The 17,130-nt window shown below is 48.3% G+C and overlaps 1 protein-coding gene across 3 annotated transcripts in view; it reads left to right on the top strand.

Moving 5' to 3' along the window:
- EHMT1 (euchromatic histone-lysine N-methyltransferase 1) overlaps nucleotides 1–6,181 on the top strand; it is a 123,179-nt gene extending 116,998 nt beyond the window's left edge. For all 3 annotated transcript variants that reach the window (XM_010571035.1, XM_010571034.1, XM_010571033.1), the window contains 3 exons: nucleotides 2,093–2,171; nucleotides 5,114–5,289; nucleotides 5,577–6,181. In XM_010571035.1, coding sequence (XP_010569337.1) covers nucleotides 2,093–2,171; nucleotides 5,114–5,289; nucleotides 5,577–5,760 — 439 coding nt within the window. In that variant the 3' untranslated portion in view covers nucleotides 5,761–6,181. The remainder of the gene's footprint in view (nucleotides 1–2,092; nucleotides 2,172–5,113; nucleotides 5,290–5,576) is intronic.
- Nucleotides 6,182–17,130: the final 10,949 nt, after the last annotated feature.

Genomic DNA, 17,130 nt, shown 5'->3' with positions numbered 1-17,130 from the left:
AAAGGCTTTTATTGGGGAGGCTGTGAAGTGGTGTAATGCAGAAACCAGACGTTTGTGAGGATCTGGTCTGTTCCTTTCGGTGCACGTCCATTACATGGTTTCCAAATATTTCATTTCTGTACAAAGCAGTGATGCTCTACTAAGATACCATGTGCAGTGAGCCAGTCATTTTAGCCACACCTTCAGCCAGAGAAGCCCTAGACGTCCCGTCTCCCACACTCCTTGGAAAATGCTGGAGCCTCTGCTAGGGACTTCTTGTTGCTCTTGATTTTTCATGGAGTGCACTCTGATCTTGTGGTGATGAGTGGCAGTGTAGACCTCTGAGATGTAGTTACTTGCCATCAGTGTGCTGAACATCTTGCTGAGAAGAAAGATACTGTCCTGACTTGAGGAGCCCTTCAATGAAAGGGCTGATGGTCCTGCTCTTTTTTGGGTAGCAATATGTACCTCTTGCGCATCCTTCCATAACTTTGGACCTGGGAAATTAGGGAACCACTTGTATCTATGAGCAGTCCTGGAAAGGAAATGAGTTGCAGGAATAGTCTTTAAAGGAACATCAAAACAACATTTTTTTAATTAGATTGTGGTTTTTTGTTTCACTGAGCTGTAAACCTGAAGTGGCTGTCCCTGAGCAGAGTGCCTCTCCGTGCAGCATTATTCAGCTGTTTCTCAGCTGCCGCTGGCTACTGTGCCATGCTACAGCAATTTCTCTCCCTCTCTGGCCATCATCTTCCTATTGCTTTAGGTCAACAACAAGCGTGTGATTTCCAGTAATGCCGCAGCCTTACGGGAGCGCTTAATAAATAACGGGATGCAGTGGGGGCAAACAGGAGGATCACATGCGGTGGCAGCCTCCTGCTCAGGCAGAGGAGCTTGGCCAGATCACTCAGATTTGGGAACTGCAGCCAAACGATCCCTTGTCACAGAGTGCATGGGTCCTCTCCAGGTTAATGTTTTATGGCTCTCCTCTTCCCCAGCCCTGGAGTTAAATGCTGCCTTGAGCCACAGGGGGAAATGGATATGGTTGGTTAACACTTCAAAAATGCCTTGAGAGCTGCAGAGGAATGCTGTGATAATGGCTGCTGATCATGGAAGTCTCTGTTGATGCTGTGAAGAATATTTATTCATATTGTGAATCCTTTGCTTATAATTAATTAGCATTGCATTGCAGACCAGGAAGACTTACACATCAGAATCTACTGTGCTGTTGCTTCTTTATTGTATCCTCCCTCTGGCTCTTGTATCTTTCCTCTTGTGTCTCTTTGATTACAAGCAAGACAGGAAATGTTGAACCTTGACAGTCCAAAACTGTTCAAGAAGGAGACAGGGAGACAAATGTGGGAACGCTAGTGCAGCAGGGACTCCTGCAACAAGGGGGTTTGCATCAAAACCAGCATCTGTCTGGGGTGTGAAAGGTGGTGTGTGTATTTAGACCTTCTCAGCAAGCCAGGCCAAGCATGCACGTGCTTTGCGGTGCTTGGAGAACCTGGTTGTAATCTGCCTTGCACCTGGTTTGTTATGGGGATCACAGTTCTGATTTATTCTGGTTCAAGAGGGATTGCGAAAGAAGCCTAGATCCTTCCAGGGATCCTGCTAGGTTAGGTTGCACCTGAGACTTTTAAAACAAAACTTTTAAGGTATGTAGCCTATGTAATCAGTCAAAATACCCTGGAAAATACAGGAAGGACAGACACAAACATTTTGCTTTGGGATGTAAACAGCACAAGCACTGCAGTGTTTTATAGCAGAGCCAGGGCATGAGTCTAACCATGAACATAGGGAGAACTGGATTAACGTGTTGATCTTGGCCAACAAAGAGGTTTGCAAAAGAAAACATAGTCCTTGGGGAAAAAGTAAATTTTGTTGGAAGTAAGACTCCATTTTTAATATTAAAAGCGTTGCCCTGAAAAGACAGAGTTTGGAGCCAGATTTTAGCTGCTGTAAGTTGGCAAAGCTCAGTTTGCCCAGGTGGCTCTGAGATGACCTGCACTGCTAAGGCTGTGGGTTGTCATCTGTGGCTGGGCTGTATCCCTTAAACCCAAGCTTATGATTGCATGAGCATCTTATTTCTGCCTTTCCTGTTTGTCTGCAGGTACGTTGGTGAACTGATATCTGATTCCGAGGCAGACGTCCGTGAAGAGGACTCTTACCTCTTCGACCTTGACAACAAGGTACTGTATCTGAAGGTATCTAATGAGACAAACCCAAGGTCTTGCCTCTCCAAAACAGCAAAGAGAATTATTTGTCTCCATCTTGACGTACAGTACAATCTGAAAGCCTGCAAAGAGGAGGACTGCATCCTCTCTGCATTCTAGTCAAAATATAGAGTGGTTGAGGTAAGGCTTAGGGCTTGTTAAAATGGTAACAGAGCCCAGCAGCACTGGGCCGCCGCAGTACGTGCTGCCCACACCAGTTTTGATGCAAGATGCTCTTCTGTCAAAACCATTTGGGCATCCTGAGTTCAGTTGTTCAGTTTTTGATACTCAAGTGTGTATGTGCAGGCTTGCAGCTGTGTTGATTGGCAGCTCTGTAAGCTCTTCATAAAAAGGTGAGCTGGAAGACTGAACACCACCCCCCCGCCCCCCGTTCACTTATAAAGGGATCCATCAGATACCCTGGCAGGGACTTTAGGCTTGTTCTGTTGGTAGTTATCCTGCGCTGCTCTGTGGAGGGCTGTCTCAGAGCAGAAATCTTGCTTTTAAAAGTGCGATCTAAAGCTTTTAAGCAAGGCCATCACTTCAGACTTCCCTTGGGAAAGGAGAAGAGGAGAAAGGTGAGCTGGGGACTCAGAGGAGTGGGGTGGCTTCCAAGGAAGGCTGTAAAACAGTTTCTGTCTTGTTTCTGTCATCAGCTAGTGACAAAGAAGCTTTGCTTTGTTTTTTTGCCCTGTTTTCTTTTTTTTAAAGGCAACACACATTCAACGGCTGAAAAAAAGATAAATAATCAGTCTTGTAGTCAGTGTGAAAACAGCGGGGTCAAACTGTAATTAAGAAGTTAAAAAGCAGCAGGGACTTCAACCTGGTTCATGCATTTATGAGCAAGAGCCCACCTGGGCCTTGCCTTGCCTTTAGGTTAGCCCCTGGCTGCCTGCCTTGAGGGAGAACCTCTGCGTTTGCTCTTACAAAGCCTTCAGTGAAGCAAGGAGGGAGACCTAAGTATAGGCATAAGCATCATCTTTTTTCAGGGTTATCTTCAAAGTGGAGCATCCGTAGAAAACCAGGCACCAAGTCATGGAGGTATTATTAAAAGAAGCTCATCGGGACAGGCGGAGGAGGGCAGGGCAGAGCCAGCTGGGTGCTGTGGCCTTCTGAGTGATGGGAAATTATTAAGAGTGTGAACCCCAACCCTGGGAGAGGCATCCTTGGGTCCTGGTGTGTCTTGAAGGAGTGGCCTGAATGGGTTTGTGCTGTAGTGAGAGTTGTTGGGTTGTCATTTCTATTGTCCCTGTTCCTTGAGTTGTCACTCAAGGCCATGTGCATGGTGAATCGTTCAGTGTGACAGGTCCCGCAGTCATATCCCATTCCAGATCTGAAAGAGGGCAAACATCAAACAGCCAAAACTTAACTGCCATTGCTGGGTTTCCAGGAGGAAGACATAGCACAATAGGTGCTCTTTGAGCTTCCACTGGTTAAAGGGATAGTTTTGTTGTCTCTGTACTAGAGAGCTGGAAAAAAACACGCTATTTCTGGGAAGGACAAGGTTGAGTTTTAGCTGGTGTGATTGCTTTCTGTTCATGTCAAGCCACCCCTTTCCCACACACGAGCCCATCCTCTGCAGCCCTTGCTCACACACTTGGCCAGCCCTGCTGCGCTCCATCAAAGAGAGGCAGCGGTTGGCTGCATGCTGCTGCATCTGTGTGACCCCTGCCTGCCTGCAGGCAAGAAGGGCTTTCTCCGGGCATCTTCCCTTCTAAGAAACCCCAGTGCCTTCCCACTCTTGAGAAGGAGACTCAACTCACCCCAGAGCAGGTTCACGGTTTCTCCCCTTTCTCCCCGGTTGCCACCGTGTGACTCTTAGTTCCCAATACCCTCCATAGCAAGGTGGGAAGCAGTTTGCTTTGGGACTTGTTCTCCTCAGCAGCTTCACGGTGAGGACACTGCCTGTGTTGGTCAAGGCAGCAGGCTCCTTTCTCAAGAAACACCTCTTGACTTGCATGGTGGAGAGCTCAGATCTTTCCAGATGGTCGCTAGATGTGGTAGTGGGTGATGTTGTCCTCACCAACCACGGCATTTCCATGGATGAAAGTGAGGGGGTGATGGGAATTACTTACAACTGAAATTAGAGCTGGTAACACCGTGTGTGATACGGGACCATGTGGGGTGACACCTCCCCCAGTCGTTGGGACATCTTCCCTGGGCTCCTGCATCCGTCGGGTGGTGTGATCTGGCACAGCTGATCCATTAACGATTGCAAGGTGCTTGCCCAAAAGGGAGTTTGAGCACCGCTAATGGATCCTTTTGCTTTTGGCCTCTTTGCAACTGAAATTAGCTTCTGTAATTAAAGTCTCTGCTTTGCACAGTCATTCTCTGCTGGAATAAAAAAGCCCTGAGGGGGGTTCTTTTATTTTCAAGGAAAACAAAATATTACTGCTCTCTGGGCTCTCTGGAAAGGGAATTTCTGTGTTCTCACTTTCACTTTTATCTGCAAAAACCAGTGTTTTCTTGAGGCTCTGGCTTTGCATTTCTTAGCTGTCATGTTCAATTAGAGGACAGAACAGATGCCTGTTCCCCTATCCAGTGGCTTTTACCCACAAGGTGTCTGTCTGCACCAAACATCAATCCCACTACGCCAAACTGGTGCTTTAGCAGAGCAGGACTGGGGAGAGTTGATGTGCCGGCCAGCGTCAAGGGCATTTTGAAAGGTCTTTGGGCTTGTGGGGGCAGAGTGCTGTGCAGAAAACTGTATTTTCAGGGTACTGTTGAATAGAGAATTGTGTGTGTGTTTAGTCCTTTTAAACGCGCAGTGGGTGTCCTGCCCTGGTTGTTGTTCTTGAAGCTCTCCAGAGTATTAGTGCAACGACCAATAGTTTTCTCATTTGTTTTATTTAAACAAGTAGCAGTAATAATACTAAACCCAACCTCATCTAATGAAAGATGCAACATTTCTCCTCTAGGATGGAGAAGTGTACTGCATAGATGCCCGTTTCTATGGCAACATCAGCCGCTTTATAAACCACCTCTGTGAGCCAAACCTCATCCCGGTGCGAGTCTTCATGTCGCATCAGGACCTCCGCTTTCCCAGGATCGCCTTCTTCAGCACGAGGCACATAGAAGCCGGAGAAGAAATCGGGTAGGTGCTGTCCCCAGGGCTGCCCTTCCCACGGGGAGCCACCGCCTCCCTCGGGGAAGGATGGATTGTGGAGGGACAAAAGCTCTGCTGCTCCTGAGCTGGTTCACTCTGTCTCTTTGCTCTCTGGGCCGCGTCCCCAGAGTCCCCCAGGGATCCTACAAACACACTCCATCCCCTGAAGCTTTGCAAAAACCCAAACTGTGGCAGCACCGAGGATTGCTGACCCTGGCGTCTTGCTCTGCCTGCTTCTGCTTTGCAGTGACCCCATCTCTGTCTCTCTCTTGCAGCTTTGACTATGGAGATAGGTTCTGGGACATCAAAGGCAAATACTTCAGCTGTCAGTGCGGTTCACCCAAGTGCAAACACTCGAGCTCAGCGCTGGCCCAGCGGCAGGCGAGCACCTCGTCCCAGGACACGCAGGAAAACGGGCTCCCCGACACCAGCTCTGCCACGGCAGCCGGCCCCTTTTGAGGCTCCGCTCCCCAGAGACTGACTTGTTTTAACCCTATAGATTCACATACTGTCTAAATTTCCATTTAAAGAGAAAAAAAAAATACGGAAAAAAAAAACAACCCCGCTCAAGGAAAGCCAAGGGTTCATGACACTTAGGGCTGTGCCACCGACTGTTACTTGAGGAATAAGTAAAAGCAAATCCCACCTTCGTGGTGTTGTTCTCCCCTCCCTGGTCCTGGAAAGCTGCTGTTTTTCACAGTTGTGTGTGGAGGGGTGGCTGTTGCGGTTTTTTTCCACGCGAGCTGTCCTGGCCTCCATCTCTTAATGTGCTAAGTGTTGTCAGAGCCAAGGGAGAGCCGCCCGTCCTCCGACTATTGTTAATTGAATGGATCGCTCATGCCAAGTCATCTCCAGTTCACTTGTAATAAACTTTGAATACTTGATGGGACTTTCTTTCTAAAAGCCGGGGGGGAGCGGGGAGGGGGAGGTAGGTGCTGGCGTTTGGGTTTGCTTGGCACAGCCCTGGGGCAGGTTCTGCTGGTTGGTTTTGTTGGTTTGTTTGGTTTTTTGGTTGGTTTTTTTTTTTTTTTTTTTAACCATGAATTTCTCCCACATCTCGCAGGACATTGCAGTGGGGCCTTTCCCTAGGAGCTAGAGGGCATTTCTAACAAATACCCTCCGTATTACCAAATCCACTGGCTTTTTTCTCTTCTGATGAGAAGAAACCCACAGTCCTTACAATCCCTGTGGTCCCTGGCTCTCTCCCAAGCCAACCAGAGACACTTCCCCTAAGACCCCGCTCCCTCCCGGGCTTCCTCCGTTACAAACCAGCTGTCGTCTGCGCCGCTTGGCCGTGTTACTGTCTCAGTGTTCGATTCATCCGTGGAAGGATTTCCCTCGCCCCGTCGCATTAGCAGTTTTAGAGAGCGAAGGTTGAAGGGGATTGTACAAGACACTAACTTCTTAAGAAAATCAGTTTTTTCTTTTTTTAAAAATAAAGTGAATGATATATATATTATAGAGAACCTCGACTTGCGTCCACCGGCTGGGGCAAACAGCAGACGGGACTTGTCACAGCGAGAAGATCCCAGATGCCACCAGCTCGTCTGTTCCCATCACTTTTCTCAACGCTGGGCACCTTCGATTAATTTTTAAGCCACACGCTATGAGGTTTCGATAAACTGATTTATTTTTTACCATTACTGAAACATTGGGGACTAGCCTTAAAAAGAAAAAAAAAAAAAAACCACACAAAAAAAAACCAAAACAAAAAAAACCCACAAAACGACAACAAAAAGAAACCACAAAACAAAACGGTGCTGATTCTGGTGTGATTTTTGCTCACCACGTGAATATAAACTATCAATTGTATAAAAAGAACAAAGTGATTTTAGTATAAAAATGCAGGAAAAAAACAAAACTTTTTTTAAATTGTTAGTATTGTAGTGTGAATAAATTTGCCATCACCTTTTGTGTGGTGGCTGGGCAGGTCATTATCTTAATTTTTTTTTTTTTTTGCATATATCTTTAAATACTGTAATTAGTGCAGTAACAGTTTTTTTGTTCATCTCTTCTAGAACATTCATAATGCCGTCATGTTTATTATTATTATTTTTTTTCTGTTAATGTTTTTGACAGTTTTAAAGGAGCAGTCTTTTGGCTCTGATCATTTTCTTGTTCTGTTTTCAATGAAATCAATAAAAAAAAGGAAAAAAAAAGTGCTTTAAAAGGACTTTGGCCTTTTTGTCTGCCTGCGGCGATGCCGCTGGGCTGGTGGGGATGGCACCGTGTGGGACTGGGGTGGAGGGGGCTGGTGCTGGCACCTCCAGCCGGGGCTGAGCTTCTTATCCTTGGGCTTGAAAGGAAAATGAAAGTATAAAAAAAACCCCAAACCCTGCATACTTTGAAGCAAGGAAAAAGAAGCATCGGTCTGTCTGTCTGCTTTTTGTTCGGGGGGGGTTGGGGTTGTTTTTTAAATTTTGTATAATCCTTCAGTCTTAAGGTCATCCTATTTGGGAGCCTGGACTCTGGCAGCGGGGCGGGCAGTGCCGGTACCCACCGCCGTGCAGGGCTCAGCGCAGGCTTTGAGGGACCCGTGATGCCTCCCCATCACCTGCATGGAGGCAATGAAATAAATCAAAAAGGCCAAGGAAAAGGGTGAGGGGGAGAATCTCCCGCTTGTGAGCAAATCCCAGGGATATTTGCTGTCATGTGGAGGAGGCGGTGGGGAGGGTGCGGGGCTCTGCGGGTTTTTGGCTGGGCCGACAGCACTGACCGGGGCAGGGGCTGGGTTTGGGGGCTGCTGCGGGGTGCGCGTCCCGGGGGAGCGGTGCCGGGGGGTTCCCCCGAGCCCGGGGGTGCCGGCCGTGGGTGGGGGCTGCCGGGGCTGCGTGACTAAGCACAGCCACCACGCGCCCTTGCTGTCAACCTGCGTCGGGAAAACAAGCAACTCTCTGAGTCACTGCCAGTCGATAGCTCATAAAAATATTCATAAACGGTAGGAAAAGGCAGGCCTGATGCCAGCCGAGGATGGGAGGAGCGGGGAGGGCTTCGGCCGCTGCCTCGCATGCTCGCCCACCTCTCACCCACCTGGCAGGAGCCTTCGTCACCCACAGAGTCCCAGGGATGTCCTCATCATCCTCACTCACAAGTCGGGCGGCTTGAGGGCAGTTGGTCAATGAAATACGATGTCTTTAGGTTGGGTTTGTTTGATGAGAAATGATGGGTTTTGCTGCTAGAATTGCAAAGAGTGCCAGTAGGAATAGCCAGAGCTGTTGGGGAAAGTGAGCAAGACCCTTGATGACACCCCCCGTGCCCCTGCGTGTCGAGACCATTTAACTATGGGCTAATGCTAATTATAATAATACATTCCAATATTGTATAATTAAACATTATAATGAAAATAATACACTTTAACTGAAGGTGAGAAGTGGAAAACCCCCAGAGAAATCTAATCTCTGAATGTAACTTTCCTGAAATCAGTTATTTTCTGGGGTCGAGGTGGGAAATACACATGGTTTTGGTGGTGTGTGGGGTCACACGATGCTGATCCTGGGTGCAGGCAGGATTTGCACCCGGCGGAGACAGGTGGAGGTTGAGCACCGCCAGCTTGCACATAGTCCCAGGTAACCCCCAGCACCGTTGGGCAACGCCTTTGCTCTTCTGTGCAAATAACTGCAAATTAAATATACACATTCAATGCCCCACCACATTTCCCCAGGAGAGGATGAGCCAGAGAAGGGCTGTCAATTTTAATAGGAATTCCTGCAAGGCCAGCGGGCCTCAGCTCGGCGGCTGCTCCAGGGACGGGGGAGGCGAAAGGGCTGTCGCTGCTCCATGCTCTCCCGAAACAGCCGGCACGGAGCCGGGGGCTCTGGGGTCGGGGTATGTGAGCAAATCCTCCTCAGCCGCTCTGCCGACCCCACTCAACTGCAGGCAGCGGCTTGTTGAGATGTTTCATTTCAAAGGATGCAACAATTTTAATGTTAATATTTTCCCTGAAGCTAAGCTGCTCTGTCGCTAATCGATGGCTCCTTATGAACTGCAGGTGCCAAGCCTTTGTCGTGCACACCCCGGGCTGCGCGAGGAGGTGTCCGTAACCCTGATTTTGCTTTTGTTTGACAGAGAGATGTCTTGTCTTTTAATGCAGCGAGAGCATCTGCTGCAGGCTTTGCTCTCAAGCAGCTGGTAGTCACTTTGCTTGTGGCAGTAACCAGCACTGGAGGATTTCTTTTCCTTTTCAGCCACCACCAAGTGAGACGTGAGGCCTCGCAGCCGCCCTGCGGGGGCTGGGAGCCTCCCCTCGGCTCCGCCAAAGATGCAAAGAAACCTCCATTCATTGGCCTTTTCCTGGGGATTTTGGCACTCCGTGTGCGATGCTTTGGGACATTCCCATGGTCACGAAGCCGCCCTGGGGAGTGGGACCGGGGCTGGATTCTGGATTTGGGTGCTGAGCTCAGGTGGGGTGTGGGGCTGAGCTGTGGGGGGATCTTGCGCATCCCGCAGCATCGCACCCTGCCCATGTGCCTAGGAGGAAGGTTACAGGGCAAACCCCCTGATTTCACGGAGCCGGAGGAGACACCAGTCTCCTTCCATGCGTGGGACATCCCTGTTCCCTTTCTTCTTCCCACTGGATTTTCCGGAGGGAAGGTCAGGGACCACCAGGCCAAGGTGGGGGTGCGCCGGTGGGTCTGCACCGAGCTGGGTCCTGTGTGCAGGACGGGGTGCAATGGCCCTTTTTGAGGTGCTGCACTGCACTCACATCTCGGGGCGCATTGCAGGGGGGATGTGCTGATTCCCTACAGGAGCAGGGCTGGGCAATTTGGGGTGCCTTGTCAGGGGGCTGGGTTGTGGCACTGAGCCGGGCTCCTTCATGCACACCTCCCTCCTGCACCCTGCTCCCGGTGGGCGTCAGCCCCCCGGTAGCGATAGGGGAGCATTGTACAGGGGCCGGTCACCTGCTCCGGGGCCAGCAGACAAGATGTGGATGGATCAAATCCAGCTGCATGGGATCACATGGCATTTCCCCATGCAAACCCGCTGTGCACCGAGCAGGTTGTGGAGCTGGTGAGCTCATGCTGGCTCATCTCTCTGAGGACTGCTGGACATGGGGGGTGTTAGAAAGGCACCTGAAAGGCAGGGTCCCTTGCCCTGCACCTGAACTGGCCCAGCGAAGCCATAAAATTATCCTGAAATACTGGAGCTGCTCTGGCTTCTCGTCTTCATAAACTCTGTCTCTCCCTTCATCCTGCAGTGCTGACCTCCCTTGCTGAGGAAATGTGAGCGAGAGAAATGGTTATCCTGCAGGCTGGGAGCAGCAAGTAAGAGTTATAAAATCTGTATAAATGTACAATTTCACCCCATGTCTTATTCTTGAGCCTTTGCCAGAGCTGGAAGAAATATTAGTTTATCTCACTGATAGCACAGAATATTCCCTCGTCTGCCGAAAGAGCTCCCTTATCGCCCTTTTAATTTCCTTTCTAGTGCTACAGGGCAGGATGAAAAGGCTCGGGCGCTATCACTGTTGGCAGGGAAAGGCCTTGATGTCCTGGCTGCCAGCTACGAGAGCTTCGCATCAGGCTGAGGTTCAAGCTGAAAATCTGCAGACAGGATGGGACCAATGAAGCAAGGGAGGAGAGAGGTGTCGACGCCAGGTGAGGTCGGGATCAGCCCCCTTGTCCCTTCCCCAGGCAATAGTACAAATGGACTAAATGCCCAGAAAAAGCAAATATTGCTTAACACTGCCTGCAAGCAGAGGAGTGATGCTGCTGTTTTAATTGGGATGGGGAGGTTGAACAGGGTCAGCCCCACGCCCGAGTTTTCCTGCTCAACTCTGCCTTTTAGTTTCTATTTAACCAATGTGAGAGTCATTAAAGAGGACTCGGCACCTGACGACCGCGTTAAGCAACTGCTGGGCCTCCGATGTTGCTGGTGGTGCTGGGCAGAAGACATGAGGGGATGACGTCTTGCTGGACGTACCTGCGTGCCGTGGAAGGTGGCAGCACCCGTCAGCCCTGCTGGGGAACGGCAGCACGGTGCCAAGAGAAACCAAAGCCCCCAGCCCTGTGCCAAGGAGCACGCGGTGCACTCTGCCGCTCCTGCGCAGGATGCGGCTCGCCCTGCTGACGCTCGGCCCCAGCTACCCAGGGCTTGGTACCCAGCCTGGTGAGCCTCGCCTTTCCCAGAGCTCAGGCAGAGCCGAGCCCTTCGGTTACCTCTGCTCTTACCGCAGCATCAAAGGGACCTCAGCAGCCCTTGCAGCAAGGAAATGCTCCCGTGCCCAGAAAGTTTGTGTTTATAATGAATAAATGCTCCCCAGCCCCTCTGGGATGGGTGGGGAACTGCAAGGAAGGAAACCCAGGCAATGAGAGAGTCCTGACCACGTTACACCCTGATCAGCGCATGCTCAGCACTAGCAAAGGTGGCCAAAACAGTTGGGGATTGTTAAGCAGCTCTTCGCCGTCCTTTCTCTTGGAGGCCTGAAGGGTTTGCAGGTACCTAAGATGAAGGCCCAGGCCCAGGCCCCAGACCTGCTAGGACCAGGGGGTTTATGCCCTGGGGCTGCCAATTCTCTTATTAAGCCATCATAGCCTGATGTTTGGCTGGGATTAAATTCACCATTACAGCAAACTTCCCCAGCTGACCTGGTAGGAGCAGGGCATCAGCACAGTAAGCCAAGACTTTGTTTAAATACTTGGAGCTCTGCTATCTAACGAGAATGACAAGAGATTACATTAGGGAAAGGGCTGGCTATTTTAAGAGGGATCCATTTGCCAACTTTCCTGGCTGCAGAAGTCTTTAATACTGCTGCAGGAATAGAAAGCATTGGACACATATGGATCACATATGCACCCAGTTAACCACTGAGGGTGGGTTTGCAAAAGGCATAAAATGCCTCTAAGCCCAGGCAGAGCCAAGTGCATTTTGGACTGAGTTAATTTTAAGGAGGTGACTGGGGAGCAGGGACAGGGAGCTGTGGGGGCATCAGAGGCTCTATAGCTGCATTTTGCATTTGTGATGTTCTTCCCTTCCCCAAAGAAAGAGGGGAAAGGGTAAGCGTTAGCAGCTGACCCTCTTTACAGAACAATTAATTCCCATCCCATGCTGCTGCTGCCGCCCTTCTGGGGATGCTTTAAAACGCCAGTGCTGGTGCCTGCCCTGTGCTCTGCTGTATGAACACAGGGTTGCTGGGATGCTGTGTAGATAAATAAGCTGGAATCAGAGGTAAGATGAGGATTTGTGTTGATAAGATGGAAAATGTAAAGATTTTTTTGGGCTAGAAGTTCTCTCTGCTGGGGGGGGGGTGTTTACTGCATCATGCTTATCCCTTGAGAGCCCAGAAAGGTGGGGGTCTGGAGCCCACCATGTGGAGGATGTAAAGCACCTGATTATCGAGTGCTTCCCCTGTCCTCTGAAGGATCCTCCATCTGTGCTTTCAGAACAAGGTTGATTTAAATGGTGATGTATTTGTCTGTGACGTGTAATAAGCTTAAAAAAAAAAACCAGCAATCCTTGTTTGAAAAGCAGAATAACATGCAAGAAATCATTGAGGTTTTTCTTCCTTCTTTCAGAAAATACAGCGGCAATGAAATAGCAGTGAAGGGTAAATAATAAAAGCCTTCTGTGTGGCTTACTCGTACTAGATAAGCATAAAGCCCCACTGATGCAGGGCTCAGGGTGGGCAGAAAATATTCCACCTGAGCAACAGCAATTAGTGCACTTGGCTTTGTCTTTGTTGTGCTCTGTAAATATAATTCTGAACAGCAGATAAGCTTTTACCAGACATAATAAGAAGAATATCCTTTTCTTCTGCCTCTGCTGGGAAGAGAGTTTTTCTCTAGTTGTGCAGCTGTTGGAGGAAAATAGCTGGAATAAATTGCTTGGGAATTTGTGAACAGCAAACATGGCCTGCAACATTAGCGAAATGACTGTATAAATGAGTAAAAAAGGATTGGGGAGAATATTCTCATTTATATCATGAACATCCCTTTGACACAGACTTGAATTGGAGGAAGTTCAGGAACTTTTGTGGCATAAAAGCATTTTGTTTTGCTGATGATAGTTTGCATTTTCCCTCCTGCTGTGGCAGGGACCCACTTTTTTGCCCACGGTGCAAATCTCCCGGAGCAGCTGCAGCTCTTCTGGGGAGAGTGGGTTGGGTTAGGTACCTGATGGGATGCTGGAGCTGTACACCTCAGGGTGGAGAAAGAGCAGGAGTTGATGACTCAGTGGGCAGATACGTGATGCTCAGCATCAGCACCCAATGTCAACACAGGGACTGGAGTGGGGAAGTGCCAAGCTGCTGGTTTTAAATGGGAGGCAAAAACTAATTTAGGCAACTTTGTGCTGATGCACTTTCTGCCTAAGCTATCCCTGCGTTTCATTTAGGTATAAATCCTCTTCTTGAACTCAAATGTTGCTAAATTGCTCAGCTATGAGACATGAATGTGCCCTGCTCTGCCCCGGGGTTGGTTGCATTTGCTGGTGGATGAGCAATCCCCTGCCTTGCCTCTTACCCCATGTGAAGGCTCTGTACAATTTAAGTAGTGGTGTGGATCCTCCCACCCAACCCTCTACGCAGTGCATGCTCAGTAGCTGGATGATATCTCTTCGTCTCAGTTTCCCATCGTTAAAATGAGAATAAAACTTCCCAGTGGATTGTGTGGTCCTTTATGCTCCGGACTTGCCTGCGGGCACTTGAAAACCTCACCCCGTCATTAACAACTACGGAGGGTGCTGCTGTGCAGGGTCTATGTGAGCCTGTGAGAGGACACCCTCCCTCTATCATTTGAAGACAAATAGAATAGAAAGCCAGTGACTTGGGGCCAAACATGGGAAGACATTGGGGGAGCTAAAGAGTCTGGTATAATACTGGTTTTTAAGAGGATGAAGCTGCTTCTGTAAAACTAGCCTGGAAAACATACTCAATTGTTTGGGCAGATACATATTTTTAGTTAAATTTTTTTTTGCTGTGAAAGTACTATTGCAAATTTCTTTAACCTATTGCAGAGAAGGGAAAAGAATGCCAAATGACCTGCAAACTTTCCATCCTTGTCTTTCCATGCAATGTATCTGCTGGTAAAGGTGGTGTTAAATGGACAGGCTGGGTGTGCTCTGAATTCAGTGGTCTGGCTGCTCAATACATGTATCTCTGACATAATTAACAGCCTCACATGCTGCTGTGCTGGGCACCTCCCAGGACACAGAAACCTCCCGGTACGGCTCTCCAGCTCTCCCATAGCAGGATATCCAGCAGCGTGGCATCTGCTGTTACAGACGAGCCATCTCTCCAAATACAGTGACCTCAGCTTTGGGGCACGATACTTTAAATGGTTTCTCTGTGCAAAATTCAGCTTTGTGCGGAAAGATGCATCTCACTTTTTTGAGGGCTGTGTTTCTATATGCCTGGAAGGTGACCATCCCTATGCCATCACTGGGAGCTGCTTGCTGGCATTGCAGATCTGCTTCTTGGAAAAGTGCTTGCCAGACCCTCTACTGTTGCATGAACGTGCTCTTTGCTGCCGCTGCATTTACCCTGACTATGTGCAGAAACCTCCCCTGTGGGTAAAAATGCCCGTTGTTTCAGACAGTGCCTGGATCTCGGGGTCTACTGGCCTATGTAAAATAGCTTTTTTTCCAGTTATTTGCAATGTCTCCATAATTCTTCATAAACCGCATGCAGAAAAAAAAAAGTCAGACAAGGGACTTGAGGCTTTGTTAAGCGTGGATTTTCCCTATGGGAAGGAAGATGTCACTGCCCAAGGGGAGCTCCTGGTGCTGAGCCTTCCTCGCAGCTGTGCTGCCTGCGTCATCCTGGTGTCACCACTGCCCCATGGACCTGGTCCGAAGGAAACTCAGTTCTGTGGTGCCTGGCTCCTGCTGATGCTGGGCAGAGGATGGGGACAGAAAAGGGGTCACTGGGAGCTGCTGCCAGACTCGAAATGTTACATTTCTCTGGAACAACAATTTTGCTGCATATTGGATTCTGTTAAAGGAATTCAATTTAGAAAACATTATGCCAGGGAGAGGAGCAGAAGGGCAAAACATTATGGCTAAATAATTTCAATTAACCATTCCAGACCTTTCTTGCTAATTAAGTTGAAATAAGTGCTGCCTGGTCTACAGATCTGCGGAACTGAGATCCTTGCACAGCATTGGTGAATGCGGCTTCGACAACATCTACGGTGACTTCTTCCAGCTGAGGGCTGGACCTAAGGACATGTTGTTTTGATGTTATTGAGCCTTATTTCTTGAAGGAAAACAGAGAAAGAAAAATCTTGACTGTGAAATAGAGCTCAGATATCTCTTAGGTAGTCAGTCCTTGCTGCCACTTAACTTGGCACATATGACAATTTTCAAGCTAATTCTTAAATCAGTGTAAGTATCCAAGTACTGCCTAGACCTAGGCAATTATCTAACTCAATTCTGCTTTGGAAAAAACACCCCAGATTCAAATGTGAAGCTTTACCAGAAGTCTTTGGCGATCAACCATGCTTTTGAAAGCTAGCAGATATCCATGCTAGAGAAAGTTAAATTCACTGTTCAGATGATTGATTATTCTTCATTGACCTTTTAAGTAGTTGCCCTTGGTATTAAAAGACCAGCAAGTGTTGGGCTGTTTGCTTTACCCAGCTGCATTTCAGGCCAATTCCCAGATTTGGATGACAGAAGTATTTACTCATGGTTGAGTGCTGGAAATTCCTGAGATTTTGGCTCAAGATCAAAGGAAGCTCAAACACTTGGAGGTTTGGGAAGTGCTATAAAGCCCTGACCAACTTGTCTGGGCTTGATCCTCATCATATCTCTGCCAGCTCTAATTTCTGCAGGGAACATCTTCCCTGAGCTTCCCAGCCAACTCATTTCTTCAGTCCCCTTCTCTGACATCCTAAAAAAAATGACAACAAAAAATAGCTTCCCCCCCCAAATGTTTACATGCCTCCCCTATTCACTTGTCTAAATATGTATTCCCTCTGGTTGTTTTCCTTTCTTGTGTGAAGTCTTAACTTTGATTATGAATTCTTTGGGTCAAAGACCATGTGATTGTATAAGTTCATAAACTGTGTGGTTACTGATGCAAATAATGTTGGAGGATGCAGTATAAAATCTCAAATCTTTCAGTGCCTTTCATTTCTAGCATTGTGGAAAACGCTGTTTTTCTGCTTGCTCTCCTCAATCTATTGCCTTTACTAGTCTTTTCCACTTTTCCATATTTTCATTCTCTAACTTGATATTTGTCTCCCTTCTCTCCCTGATGAGGCTTTCTCACCTGTCTGTTTACGTAGGGGGAAACAAAGTTTTGATTTTCCTCTTAGCAGGAAAAGCAGCTCCCACACTGGGTGACATGACCTTGTGCTGCTCAGACTCTGCTGGGGCTTCAGTGTTTAAGGACAAACTGTTGCTACTGTTTTACTGGGGGGAAAAAAAAACAAAACAAAAAACCCATGCGGCATTCGCTCTAGGGATTTTGCTTTTCTAACCCCTCTAGCTGCCATTACCTACCCCATGCTACATGTGTGAGGCTACCCCGAAGATGGGTTTCTTTCTGGGCTGTGCAGAGATTTTGCTCCTTCTCTATCAAAAGTAGCAGAGCTCTTGATGTTGGTTCATGCATCTTCACTCTGCTGGAGAGATGCAGGCCTGGAAGCTGTCAAGGAGGCTCTTTTATGAGCACTTTAAAGCAAAAAATGAAATTGGTGCCTGAAGAGTAGATAGGACTAATGAAGCTGTTTCATCTTTGCCATTTGTATGTACACAGAGTGGGGGTAAGGGGAACCCTACCGAGTGTAGCAAACACATGTAGGGCAAAACAGTTAATAGGATGAAAATGAAATCAATACCCGGGACTTAATTAAGAAGCTGGTTTTATTCACATCCCAAGAGAAAGGCCCC

Source organism: Haliaeetus leucocephalus, unplaced genomic scaffold, assembly GCF_000737465.1.
Source record: "Haliaeetus leucocephalus isolate CR32 unplaced genomic scaffold, Haliaeetus_leucocephalus-4.0 Scaffold306, whole genome shotgun sequence".
NCBI classification, from domain to species: Eukaryota; Metazoa; Chordata; class Aves; order Accipitriformes; family Accipitridae; genus Haliaeetus; species Haliaeetus leucocephalus.
The sequence above is the reverse complement of the archived record's forward strand: the minus strand, read 5'-3'. Positions and strand labels throughout refer to the sequence as shown.